The 13771-nt window shown below is 43.8% G+C and overlaps 1 protein-coding gene across 1 annotated transcript; it reads right to left on the bottom strand.

Annotated features, from left to right (window-relative positions):
• Window positions 1–194: 194 nt before the first annotated feature.
• On the bottom strand, window positions 195–13413 carry scaf1 (SR-related CTD-associated factor 1). Its single transcript, XM_067616434.1, has 6 exons — window positions 13218–13413; window positions 7766–11366; window positions 6729–6811; window positions 5342–5650; window positions 1965–2093; window positions 195–1156 (listed from the first exon to the last, which is right to left on the bottom strand). Exons 2-6 carry the CDS (start codon window positions 11265–11267, stop codon window positions 998–1000), a joined length of 4182 nt encoding a protein of 1393 aa, XP_067472535.1. The 5' UTR covers window positions 11268–11366; window positions 13218–13413; the 3' UTR covers window positions 195–997.
• Between the last annotated feature and the right edge of the window lie 358 nt (window positions 13414–13771).

Here is a 13771-nt window from a genome sequence, read left to right as displayed (position 1 = left end):
CAACCCCAGTAATTCTTTTAGGCATTTCAGGCTTTTTATGCATTTATAAATAAACTAAGGAAATAACTATCCAACCACTCAGATGTTTTGGCTGTCACTGACACTATGTGGCATAATCTATGTTGGTTATTAACCTAGTAGTACTGGAGGACATGTAATGCAAATAGAGAAAATAGACCGAATAAATAGGCTCATTCTATTGTGTACTGGTTTCCAAGCAACATTTATATTTTGTTGGTTAAGTCATTTTATAAAGAGATTTAGCAACTTTCTCAACCTCACTAACACATGCACACAAAACACAGACAGCAGATTCCAAGACCTTAGAAGCCAAGTGTCAAATGTATTTAAACCATCATCAATCAGCTGTCCAACGCACTGACAGCTTCAGCTTGCATACTGTCTGCAAAAAAACAAACAAAAAACAAACAACAAACAAACAAAAAAAAAACAAAACAAAAAAACAGAGACACAGGGAGAGAGGGGATATGTGATGTGATGTAGTGTCCTTACAGTTTGTACAACATATTTTGGTGTGTACAACCGGGTATCACATCTCCCCTCAGCTTGGATTTGATATACATGGGGTAGACAAAATAGCATGAACACCTAATCCAATGCTATTGAAAAAAATAGCACAGCAATTTGTACCACCATTGTGAAGCCTCTAATGGGCACAGTCAACAAAAACTATAAATTAGAAGCTTTACAAAGGTAATATTTATTGCAGGGTTGTTGTATTGGACTATATTAGATCACACAGGTGATGATGATGGCATCCACCTCCTGAACCTTGTATACATGACACATTTTCTATGTGAGACATATTTACATTGAGATTGCAGAGGTAAGGTGAGAGACTTCTATAAGATCACATAAAGCATAGACATGGTGGGCTATGAAAATAATAAAAACATTAAACAAAAACAATCAGTGAATGTTCCAGATCATGAACAGATGGCGGTGTAAGGGAACATTTTTTTAAAAAGCCCTCCCATCAGGCAGAGGAATGCAGCGCTCCCGGCTCCCTGTCATCCCTCTCTTCCTCGTCCATTTTGCGTCCATGTTTCCGGAAGTATTTGTAGCGCTGGACGTACAGCTTTACAAGGTTGCTGACTTTGACCGGGTTGATTTCCCCGGTACGGCTGTGGCAGATCTGAGACAAAGACAGTGTGATTAAATATCCTGGTTCAATTCAAGGACATTAGTTTATATTCTGTTCATGTGGTTTCATGTATTCATTATATTATACAGTCTATCTATTTATTATAAATGTATATCAGCCAGATTCATTTGTGTTAGTATTACTCACTAAACGTAGAGTGTGTTTGTGGTAGTTTTTCATAATAATAATAATACCGAGCCCTATTGTCAACTACATTAAGTAAGATGTGCAGTGAGGGACACACACTGATTTAAATAATCAGTCTTATGCTATGTGTGTCACTGGATATATGCAATATGACCAAAATCTCATATCCCAATATAGGTCATTTTATATCCTGATAATGATACATATCATGATATAAGTGTTGTTGTCGTCAACTCCAGTATTTCAGCTGGTTCACTGTCTCTCCTCTGCGCTGTGTGTACAGTGCACACGTGTGGAGCTCAGCCCCACCCGCAGCAAAGCACAGAGAGCAGAGGAGAGTAGCATGACAGTAGAAACTCTCACACTGAGCTCAAATGAAACAAGTGCACATAAATTAGGTAAATAACACAAATAAACATAGTCTTTACTGCCTTTTGAGTTGATGACAACACTCGTTACATTACTCTGAGTGCAATTAAGGCTTTGTGAGTAAAAAGCCAGAAGAGTAATTTATTCATGTAATCCACGCAAAAGATGGACAGACTCCAAATGATGAAAGATATTTGCGACACAACGAGAATAAAGAATAGAGCATGATATGAAAGGATGGTTATATTGCACAGGCCTACTGGATATGTGTGCTGAGGCTAACCTTATGCACAGCTTTCCTGAGGATGTCTTTGTATTCGTCCTTGTTGATGTCTTTGCGCTGATAGTAAGGTTTGATGGCGAGCTTCACTTCCTCCACTGCTCGCTCCTGGGTGTGCAGCTTTTTCAGGTACTGGGCAATTCAAGGAAGAGACATGTTAAATTAACAATACAATAATAATAATAATACAAACTTGTACCTGTACAGTGCTTTTACAAACACAGTGAAAGAGCTACACAGGATAACAAAGTAAAACACTGAAAATACATTCTGTTAATGTATTTACCTACATTGCAGAAACAGCCAGGCCTTCATTTATAACCCTGCTCCCTAGTTAATGCAAACTCAACACTTCCTCCATGTTTACCTGTTGTCTCTGCACATTTCCACAACACTAATTCCATCATACAAACACAGAGTCCTGTTATCCTCTGTGCTGTTTCTTACAATTAGTATGATTGATGTAACATGCCAGACATTATATCATTATTCAGATATTATTTTGATTCTTGCAGTTGTGAATTTACAGTATACAAGATAAAAAATAGTAAATCAAGACAGAAATAAAAGTATGATTATGTATGAAGTATGAATACATAAAGTACCACCAAAGTTTCCGTTTGAAACTTCAAAACTATTTTAAATTGATAACGGTCACTTGACATGAGAGAGGTTTGGTCGTTTTCGCTAGCATTCTTTATAGTTGGGTTGACAGGTCATTTTGACTCAAGACTAGACTACCCATGTATATCCAGCTGCAGCTGCAGCACCAACATGCAGTACCTACATGACACACCCACTTTACTACATGATGCACCCGCTTGGTTAGGTATAGGCATGAGGAGGGGGATGGTTGGGATTAGGGGTCAGGGGGGCCGTGTGGAGGGGAGTGTCATGTAGGGGGTAGGGTAAATCTGCAACACTACAGCTAAACCCTTCTCTCTGTACAAGCTGCCCGATCCATTCTGCACATGCACAAGCGGGTCCACCATCTTAGACAGCTAGGTACGGCAACACCACTTGGACAAGCCATGGAAAAATTTAAATTCACTCTACTTTATCTTATCTGCCTCTCTCTGTTTGTTTCTTTAAACTAGAAAAAAAATCACAAGCCAAGTACAATTCTGTCCTGCAGTTCAATATCGAGGGAAATGTTACTGATAATAGGAAGAATACCTCCAAGTTTTGTTATAAATATTATTCTACTTTATACAAAACTAAGTTCAATGGGGATGCTATTTCAGCAATTTCTAATTATTTGGACAATGTAAATTCAGTTAACCAGGAGGAAAAGAAGTTACAGATGACATAAATCATCTAAAAAATAATAAGTCACCTGGGAATGATTAGTTATCAATTCTTGGTCAATCTCTATACACTTCATTCATAGAGACTGAGGGCAATCTCCCAGGTTTCATAGTAACAACTTGGTGGAAACAATTAGAGAGTTATTGCAGAACCAATCCAAAGTCTTTAGGGAGGCCTTTCATATTGGGGCAGTGACATGCAGTTCACTACAGAGGACAATATGGGGGGGGGGGGCATCATTTCCGGTAAAGCATGTCCTTGACAAAATGTAAGGGGCGTAGGGTTGTTAGTGGCCATTCAAGCAGCTACTGTGCATTTAGAAATCCATAGACTTCGGTAAGCACAGTTCTCAGAGGATTGTCTGGTACCTGAGACTACAAAAATGGTGGTCTTGACTTTTTGGACTTCTCTACCTTGAATAATGTATATTTAAGATTAACTGGTTAAAGCATGTTTTCAAAAATGACTCCTCCATGTGAAACTTCATTCCCAAATTTGTTTTTGATCAAATTAGAGGACTCCCCTTCCTACTGGTATGCAATTATAAAATAAGCTGTCCAAGATGGCGGACCCACTCACCAGGTAGCCAGCAGGTCCTGTCCTTTTTATTGTTTTTGTATGACAACTGTTATACCTATTTGTTGTAAATAAATAAAGTTTTGGGAAAAAAGCTGGCATGTCCTATTAAATTAAAAAAATGTATTAAACATGGAGTATCAATTTTGTCCAAGTAGTGTTGCTTTACCTAGCTGTCAAAGATGGCGGACCCACCTGCAAATGCCCGTGCATGTACAGAAGGGATCAAGCAGCAGGTACAGATCGGGTACTGACACTAGGAGTGCTTTTCATTAAGCTAATTTATGTTTCCTCTCTTCCTCTCTCCTCCTGTGACCCGGATATCCTTCCCCTTCTGCCATCATGGAGGATCTTCCAACACCTTCAAGGTAGTAGTGAGGAGAGAGGAGGCCCCTGGAGGAGCTTAGAGCGAGGAACCACAGGTGTATCCTACACTTAAGTTTTTTACTGGACAGCAGCACTCCTTCCATCCAACGTGTTTATTGATTGGTCAGCTGATCTGACGGGGCAGTAGACAGTCGGGCTGTTGTTGTAATATAGCAGAAAAACTACCTGTTCAACAAGAAGGACGGCACCAACAGCCGCTTTTCATATTTATTCATGAAACACAAAACTCTTGTTAACTTTATTATTTTCTTCATAAGCCAAAAGGCTTCTTTTCCTCTTCTTCTTTTCTGTTTCAACTACGTCTCAGCTCCTTCAGGAGAAGATGTCGCTGCACAGCTGTGTTTCCTATAAAATCATCCTGAGCTTGAAAAGGACGTCAGACTTTAACTAAATAAGCTATATTTTATTTATTAAACATATTCTGCAGGCTACAGCTCTTTTTATTGCTCCTTTTCATCAGATCTGTTCTTTCAGTAATTAACAGCTTTAAATGGTCTATTTGTGTTATTGTGTGACAGCCAGACGCTGCTATAGATCTATAATCAAATGATAAAACACTGGAGCAGTTATCAATATGTAGAAATGATTAAGTAACAGTGTAAAGTCTTCATTAATTATACATGAATTTGAAGTTGAAACTTTAAACTGTTACTTCATAATTTCAGACTTATATTTGACATTTAAAGTGCTGTGTATCATGAGTGGTTGCTGTCTCCTCAAAATGACGCTGGGTGAGCGAGGACATCCCATTGATGAAGTCCTTCATCTCTTACTCACACGTCTCTCACATCCTCGCTGGGAGGAGCTGAGATGTGAGGAAGAGGAAGCAAGGAGACACGTTAACATAATGAAAAGCACCCTAGGTTAATAGACGGATCTGGAGGCTCTCGCCGTCACCATTACTGCAGTGTCAGCGTGGAACTGTTAACACATTTACACTGACAGTGAAAGCAGAGATGTTTGGAATAATCATGGTTGGAAGTCGCCCCATCCAACAGATGAAGGAATTCTGTGTGGATGTGGAAGTTATTCAGTCTCTTAACGCTTTGTGAAAAAAATTACCGCTTCTGTCAACACTGCCCTGATCTGTTCATGAACTTCAACTTTACCTTATCAGGGTCTTTGCTCTCATTGTCCCATCCAGTGTCCCCAGAGCTCCCCGTCACTCCCGACAGCCCCACAGGCATGATGGGGGGTGGGGTCTGTGCGCATCCACCACCTATGGAGGGGTGCAGGTGAGAGGGTGGAGTTTTGGTGCAACCAACTAACGGGAGGGAGCTGTGTAGGATAAACTGGGCTGGGCTCAGTCCGGGAGGCGGAGGGAGAGACGGAGGGGGAGGGATCTGTGAGGAGGAGGAGGATGCTGAGGAAGGAGGAGCATGCTGCTGGGACTGGCTCTGATTAGCCTGAGAGAGGATCTGCATGAGAGACATACAACAAAGTGAAAAGATTAGTGTGAAAATGAACGTGTGGATACTCTTATTGTCAACAAATCTCATGATTGGAGCTAAACCTGATCAAAGCAGCTGAGACAAACTGATCTACTTACAAGTATTGTGTGTGTATCAAAAGCCTTACATATCTAATCCTCTGTGCTGTAATAAAGTTCTTTACAATGCACAATGTAGTACAAAGTCAAGAAGTTGTGATATGTACCACAACAAGCTACCGAAGCTGTAAACAGAACCACGCTACTGCACATGCACAGTCGCTCGTTGTCCTGTTTTTAATACGTTTTGGACAACAACAGACATCTACAGCACAGAGGAAAAAGCAGAGTGCCCTACGAGCAGGATATCCTAAATGCTCCATTAGGCATTATATATTGTGTGTCAATGACAACAAGTGTTTATAGGCATAAATAATCTTCCATAACCAGACTGAAATTGAGGTACTCCATATATCTGACTGACTACTATGAGCATCAACATGGTGTTTCCATGGATATTACCTTACTCACATTCCTGCCAGAATCACATTCTGATGTGAGCCAAGCCCTGGTGATAGCAGGAGTGAATTTAATAGTCGTGCAATGGTACACAAAATCTAGCAGGATACGTAATTTGATTTTTTTTGGTCATAGGTTCCTTTCATTTATTTTGAAGTTTTTAACTTTGAACTGTGACTCTAGGGGCAAGGCTCATTGTTATTGTTTTGTTTTTTAATTAAGAAATCTGTGTATTTATTTTGAATTTTAAAAAACTGGTGAAAATTAGATTGAAAAAAATAATACAAAATCCAGATGGAAAATAGGTTTTCAAGATAGTATTAGATAGATAGCACAGCTAAACAAAGCATTTACTTAACAGAATAAATCAGGTACCTACATTCAGGCAGTGTGTATATTGTGGGAACAAACCCCAGGCAACAGTGAACAGTGTAAGTGCTTTAACAGTATGGACTGTGTTTACAATGCCCTTAATAACATATTAAAAAACCACTGAGGAGAATGACAGTCAGAGACAGAGGGGCAGTCACTCAGTCTCACTTTCTGACCTGACTGGTTGCTTGGATGAACTCTTGTGCTTTGGCTCTGCTGGCAATATTTGCCTCCTCCATTTTGAAGAGCAAAGCAGTCACTGAGAGGAAGAACGTTAGACACCGTTATTTCAGGAAAAGAACATGCATCTATAGGTTTATACATGAACTGATGAACATAACATACATGACATGTATTCAAATACACAGAATATTCAACATATTCCAGAAGTCTATTTTAACATAAGTTGACAACAAGCACTGTTGGTGACATTGACTCCTTCAGTTCTCAGTTGAGAACACTGCCTTTGAATGCAGATGGACAGACTGAACATGCTGAGATCTACTGATGCAGGTCTGAACTGTAGTGCAGTTTGTTGTAGACCGACTTCCCTTTTAAGCTGAAACAATGGCAGAGTGTTGTTAAGATTACAACTCCAAACCAGAGTTATATATGGAACTATAGTTCTATGAATTATAGGTGACCACCAGAGATGATATGTATGTAATAGCTGGATTTCCACTGTCTGCTGCTATACAACTCTCCACACTGCCCACACTTTATTTCAGTTTGAAATGTCTTGATAGAAGGACGTGGCCTAAACAAAGTGAACATAACGTTTCCTTGTACTACTTTGCAATGAACACTATAAACCAGGACTAGAATCAATTGATAGTATAATAATAATAATAATAAGACTATACATATAATTTACTAACTCAAAATGTCTCATTTGATAGAAGACAAAATGCAGCAACAGTCGTGTGGGGATACAGTTCAAAGTGCATGTCAGTCTGAAACGTCTGCAGCGTGTTCCCACAGAACAATAAAATAACTTTTACAAAGATGAAAGTGAACTAAATGTTGACTCTGATGGATTTCCTGTCACAAGCAAAGTAAAAATCTTATGTTTGAAGTTTCTAAAAGCTGACCTTTATAATAAAGAAACTAGTGTTATTCTGTGAAATAAGGTTTTTCACTTTGTAGCGAACTCCTTTGTGTGGCTCTTTCTCCTAACAACATGGCAGACTTGACATCTATGGAGGGAACTCACATGCTAAGACTCCTCCAGTTGTGCAGTCCACCCCGGTCTGCAGACTCCAAGGGAGGGCAGGAGCTGCTGGAGGTGGGGGAGGAGGAGGAGGAGGCTTACTAGCAGACGAGGAGGACACCGAGGAGGAGGATGGGTCTGACGAAGACAGAGGCAGAGAAAGGGAAGTGAGACCGCACCCTGCCGAAGAGGATGAGCAAGGAGGTGAGGCCAGAGATTTGGGTGCATCATCTGGAGGAGGGGGCTTGGCGGTGGATGTAGACAAGGCATTGCTGAGGCCAGCTCCCTGGGAGGTAGACAGGCTGGATGGGCTGGACGGTGGGAGTGTGGGGCTGGTCTGAGTTGGACAGTCCTCAGCTAGGAAAGAAGGCTCTGGAGTCTTACAGCTGCTGTCCACCGTCTGAGAGTCCGGTGAGGACTCCCTGGTGTCCCGCAAAGGAGCCATAGAGGGTGGAGGTGAGTGGGGTGGCGAGGAGGAGGGTGGGAGCACACTGGTGAAGGAGGATGAGGAAGAGGAAGAAGAGGAGGAAGAACAGGGAGCAGGGCCAGCTTGGCCAGAGTGTGGACTGATTGACTTGGTCCCATCGCCAACAGCTGACTGAATGTCTAAGGAGGCTCCAGCCCAGCCATCAGATGTGGCTTTTGTTTGGCTGCTGTCTCCAGCAGTCAAGCCTGTCGCTCCACCTTTCTCCCTGGTCTTCTTGGCCAGGCGACGGCGGCGCTTTGTTGCCAGAGATGATGATGGGGAGGAGGCAGAAGAGGAGGTGGATGTGATAGAGCTGGGCTTAGTCTTCTTCGATTTCAGTCCCGTAGGACTAGTTAAGGAGGATGGAGGTGCAGCCAGGCTGCTCCGCTTGCCCATACTGGCCAGATCTTTACCGCGGCTGCCCAGTGACAGCGGTTCTGAGCAAGGTTTGAGGAATGGAGACCTGCTCTCATTGTCTCGGCAGAAGACTACTGCGATTGAGCCACCCACCACAGAGCCCCCACCACCCCCTCCTGTACCTCCTGGCCCCAGGAGATCCATGCCCAGCTTTCCAGAGCCGACCGAAGCCCCCGTGGTGCTGCTCACACCGTCACGCACCAGCACAGACACTTTGGATTGAAGCTTGCCTTTCCGACTGCCGCTGCTCTCTTTCTTGGATTTTCCAGAGCGACCCAAATCCTTTCTACTACTTTGTCTCTCTTTGTCCTTTCCCATCTTCCTGGCTCGCTTCACTGAGGGGAGACCTGATAAGACAGGGGCGGGGCCTGAAGTGACCGACAACGAGGAAAGGCATTTGCTTTTGGTTCTATTTGAAGAGGAGGAAGAGGATTCCGATTGGCCTATTTTCTTTAATGTGCGAGATTTCTTTTTCGGGTGATGTCGTCCAGTCTTGGGGGCTGTTTTAGTTTTGGGGCTAGGGGCAGGTGGTTCTGGAGGCAGGGCAGCAGGAGGTGTATCCTCCAAAGATGGGTAGTCAGAGTCCAAAGCTTCGCCATCCAAGGACAACACATCTATCTCCAGTTTGTCTGAATAGCGGTCTGACTCATAGCTGTGATATCTCGGTGGTGACAGTGACTGGGATCGGCTGTGACAACTTGCCTGATCCTCTTCCTCTCCAGCCGAGCGCCATTTTCTCTTCTTCTTCCTCTTGTGGGGCTTGTCTGAGTCCTGTGTGGGCCGACAAGGAGAGGCCGGGGCCAGTCTTGGAGAGCCAGGTACAGTGGTGGTGGTGGTTGTTGTGGTGACGGTGATGGTTCGCTTGATGGCAAAGAGGTCAGAACCATTGAGGTCTTGAATAGATGGCGGGACCACAGGACGACCATCCCGGCGCCGTTCCCTCTCGCGCTGCCTGTCTCTTTCACCTTCCCTCTTTTCCCTGCTTCTTTTGGACCCCTTTGAAATGTCCCGCTCTCTGCTGCTTGAATGTTGTCTTCCCTTCCTTTCCCTCTCCTCCCTTCTAGAGCTAGAATCTCTAGAGTCTCTTTCATCTCTTCTGCGGCTACTGGTGCGGTTTTGGTCTCTCTCTCTATCCCTGTCTCGCTCTCTTCCTCTGTCTCTATCCCTCTCTCTGTCATTGTCCCTCTCTCCAGTTCTGTCCCTCGCTCTGTCTTTATCTCTTTCCCTCTCTCTGTGTCGTTCCTCGGATAGGCTTGAAAAGGAGCGCCTGGTGTGGCCCCCTCTCCCTGAAGAGTTGTGGGATCCTGAGGCCTCTGGGCTGCTGTGCCGTCTTTTCTTCCTCTTCCGGCTACTGCTCCTGCTGCTCCTCCGACTTTTCATCTCCTTACCACTCTTGTGCCCTTGCTCCCTTTCTTTGCTCCTCTCTCGACCTCCCTCTTTGTCCTTCCTTCTCTTTTTTCTTCTCTCCTCCTTCTCCCCAGCCTTCCTGTCCTTGCTTTTCTGTCTGTCCTGGTCCTTGGAACTCTTGGTGGACTTACGGTTCTTGCTTGCTTGCTCGACAGGAGGCGCGAGAGGGGAGGAGGGTGGAGAAGCTTCAGGATGGGAGGGAGGGGGTGGTGGTTGAGGAGAGAGGGGCGAAGAAGCAGGAAAGGAGAGATATCTTTCCTTCCGCCTGCTGACCAGCTTCGTTCTCAGATCCTCTACTCCTACCATAGGTTCATCCTCAGGCTCCCTATCCACATCCCAGTTGCCCTCTGCACACACGGACACAAAGCCGTCCCCATCCAGCACTCGGAGGATGCGCTCTGGCTTTGAACCGAAGAAGGAGACGTTGGTTGAATTCAAGGGGAGATTTCCACCAGCTGCTCTCTTGTTGCTTCCATCTCTGTCAGCAGCCCCGACTATCTCCCCCTCCTCTATCTCAGAGTGGTCAGAGTCTGCACTCTCCCTCTGCTCTCCAGCTTTGGTGATGCTACAGTCCACTCTCCTCCTCAGAGGGAGTTTGGTGGCCAGAGAGGGGCTTGGCAGATCAGTGAAGGTATCAGTGGAATCTGGAGGCTCTTCCTCTTTCTCATCATCATTTTCTCTTTCAGCGTTTTTTGTCTCTCCCCTCATTTTGCCACTCCCGTCATCGGTGTCTGATGCTGGGGAACCAGTGGGGTCAAAGGGGTCATATTTTTCCCCCTCTCCCTCCTCCCCCTCCTCTCCCTCCACCCTTCCCTCCTTGTCTCCCTCAGTTGGATGGAAGGGATCATACATTTCCTTCTTCCTGCCCTCTTCTTCACAATCAACACCTTGATGCACTGAGGTGTGAGGGAAGGAATCTGAGGTGGTGTTGGGTATAGGTGTGGAGAGAGATGACGTTGCTGGAGAGGCAGAAGTGGAGGACACCCTGGCCACCTCCGTCCCCCGAGTCTGACCTTTTACATGGTTCTGATAAACTGACGAGTTGGCGCAGACGGAGGAGGATGTAGACAACGGTGAAGATGGATCAGATGAAGGAGATGACGGAGACAAGGAAGGTGAGCGGGAAGGAGGGCTCCTGGCAATCTCTCTCACTCCAGCAGGGGAAGAGGAGGCAGCAGGTCTCCTTTTGAAGCCTGATGCTGGAGTCAAGTCCATGGGCCAGGAGGACTGGTCATGCAGAGGTCAGACAGTGGAACCTGGAGGTTGGAAGCAAAGGGCGAGGCCACACCGAAAGAATGGAATCCAGCAATCAACCTAGTGGAAAGGACAGGAGACATGCCATCTTTATCTTATAATAAAAATATATCTGAAAATGTTGAGACCACTGAGGCAAAAGAAGCCGGTGGCATCATTTGTGGAAATTTGTGTGAGAGTGTGAGAATCATTTTTGGGGATAGAAGTTGGTTAATTTGAAAGATGTACTGCTCTTTATCATAGAGAACCTAACTACATTATCAGATAAGTTTCCCACATTCAACACAGCATCTTATTGATGTCCATGCCAGGCCCCTGTCTGTCTGTCTGTCAGAGCGATCCCCCCCCCCAACTTCACTCTAGCATCCTTCCTCTTCATCCTACTCCCTGTTAGTCTGAAGGAGGAAATAAAGGGCAGAATAGAGCTTGACTGAAGACTTCAAGTGCTTTTTTAGATAATGACTGAAGTTGTGTTTGTACATCTTAGAGTCTAAACGGATACAACAGCATGACCGATGTTATCAACAGACATGACATTTTGATATCACTGTATTGATCAGCCGATGGGTAAAAAGAAATGTCGGCAGAGCAATGCAAAAGATATGTGTGAGGTCTGAGGCTGCCCCCTTAAGTTGGTGAGTTGATGCATCAGAGCTGACTCGCTTTTTGTCAGTCGAATCATTCCTTTTTTTTAGCCACGTCATACAAAGAGTAACACAGGGTAACAGCAGGACAGGCTGTCAACTTTTACAGATTCTTGTCTCTAAATGAGCTAAATACATAACCTGGATGGACTGATATGCTGACTCTGAGTGGACTGATCCTGAGTTGGGGGAAGCCTGAGTGAGGTCGTTTAGATATTAAGTGAAAATAGTAAAATGTTCCACTCAGGACAAATCTTGGTCATAGTTTACTAACAAAAACCAATCAAAAATCCAGTATCAGCAAGGCTATGGTCCAGAAATGCACTTAGTATTAGCTTTACCAAGTAAACTGAGTCATTTACAAGAAAGAGGACAAACAATACAAATTCAATAACTACCAGAACCAGAGAATGTGTGAGTCAGAGCCCATTTCTGGATGAAGAGAAAAGGGTGGAGATTGTATGACTGAGCATTAACAATTACTCAAGGGCAAAAGTTTGAGTTATCACTGTTGCATTCTCATCAAGGTTCTCTGGCTTTGCTGATTCATAGCTGACAGAGTGTGTGGGGTGAGGGATAGATCAGTCTGTCAATGAGCCCAGCAGCATGACACAGACAAGTATCTGTCAACCTCCCAGTCCATCAGTGAGCAGGACCAGACTGCAGCAGGTCAGTCTTTAACTAGCTTAGTAGCGAATGTCAACTGACACGAGCAAGACATGCTTTCTCCTAGCTGCTCATTACTGCTTGCAGAGAGTCCAGTCTGGTCGAATACATTAACTGCGTTATTGAGTATTAGTGTAACGTTATGTATCGTTAGGTATCTACAACCCTTTGTTTTTCTCTGTTGTTATTTTGCTCGTCTTGCATTTTCTTTTGTTGAACTTCATGTTTTTTTTCCTGTTTTCTGTATAAAGTCATTATTTGCCTGTATGATTTCTAACTCTTGTTGATGGAAAAGAAAAAAACAACATTAAGCGTTATGTTAACATGTTAAACACTGCACTCACTCTTAGCCACTGTTAGCCTTCATTGTATAACTTAGCTTTAAGACTAACGCCACTGGCAGCCCATCTGAACATATTTGTTGATTACATTGCTTGTAATCCTGTTTTGTCATTGCTCATAAAGTACACAGGACTTTTAAGAGACATTCACTCTGTAAGGATGTGTCGGCAGCAGGTATTCTGCTAGCTAGCGAGCTAATTTAGCTCACTGTAGCTCGCTGGCTAAATGCAGCAGGAGGAGCTGTGTGCTAATGAGTTACCTTCAGTCCAGTAATGTGCAGTCTCAGACCGAAGCCTCCGTCTTGATTTACTGGTATCTCTTTTTAAGACATGAAATCGCCTGTTAAAATACAGCAGAAACTGTTTTTTGCCGTTTTAAAAGCGCAACAACAGCCCCATTCCATCAATCGCCGCCATTTCCATCCCCCTCTAGCCGGACGACAAAGGATGATGGGAAACGTAGTTTATTGGATGATGCTGAAATTGACTTTAGACTCGCAGCTTCTGACCAAAGACTGTAAAAACGATGATATTTAACGGCAGATTCTCCGTTTTTACACCCCTTTTAGCCCAATATTGCGGATATAAGATGGTACACTTCGAAAGCAGCTGTTTAAGTAAGACAAGAAATGTATTTTTGTATATTTGTCAATTGACAGAAATAATGCAAAGTGACTTGTTGACAATAAATCATACCTTTATTTCTTTTGAGAAGAGATAGCCTACAGTAGACTATGCAGTGAGCACTTCAGAACCCAATATGTAGTTGAGTGTCATCCTCATTGGACATGAACGAATGAACTACGATCCTTTG

Source organism: Thunnus thynnus, chromosome 17, assembly GCF_963924715.1.
Source record: "Thunnus thynnus chromosome 17, fThuThy2.1, whole genome shotgun sequence".
Lineage (NCBI taxonomy): Eukaryota > Metazoa > Chordata > Actinopteri > Scombriformes > Scombridae > Thunnus > Thunnus thynnus.
The sequence above is the reverse complement of the archived record's forward strand: the minus strand, read 5'-3'. Positions and strand labels throughout refer to the sequence as shown.

What these genes read in the sequence shown, in the direction of transcription:
- scaf1 (XM_067616434.1), bottom strand. Translation starts at nt 11,267, where the DNA reads ATGGACTTGACTCCAGCATCAGGCTTCAAAAGGAGACCTGCTGCCTCC. An exon ending in AACTGGAGGAGTCTTAGCAT is followed by an intron (nt 6,812 to 7,765) that starts GTGAGTTCCCTC and finishes TCTTCCTCTCAG; the next exon opens with TGACTGCTTTGCTCTTCAAA. An exon ending in TCAGGAAAGCTGTGCATAAG is followed by an intron (nt 1,157 to 1,964) that starts GTTAGCCTCAGC and finishes TCTTTGTCTCAG; the next exon opens with ATCTGCCACAGCCGTACCGG.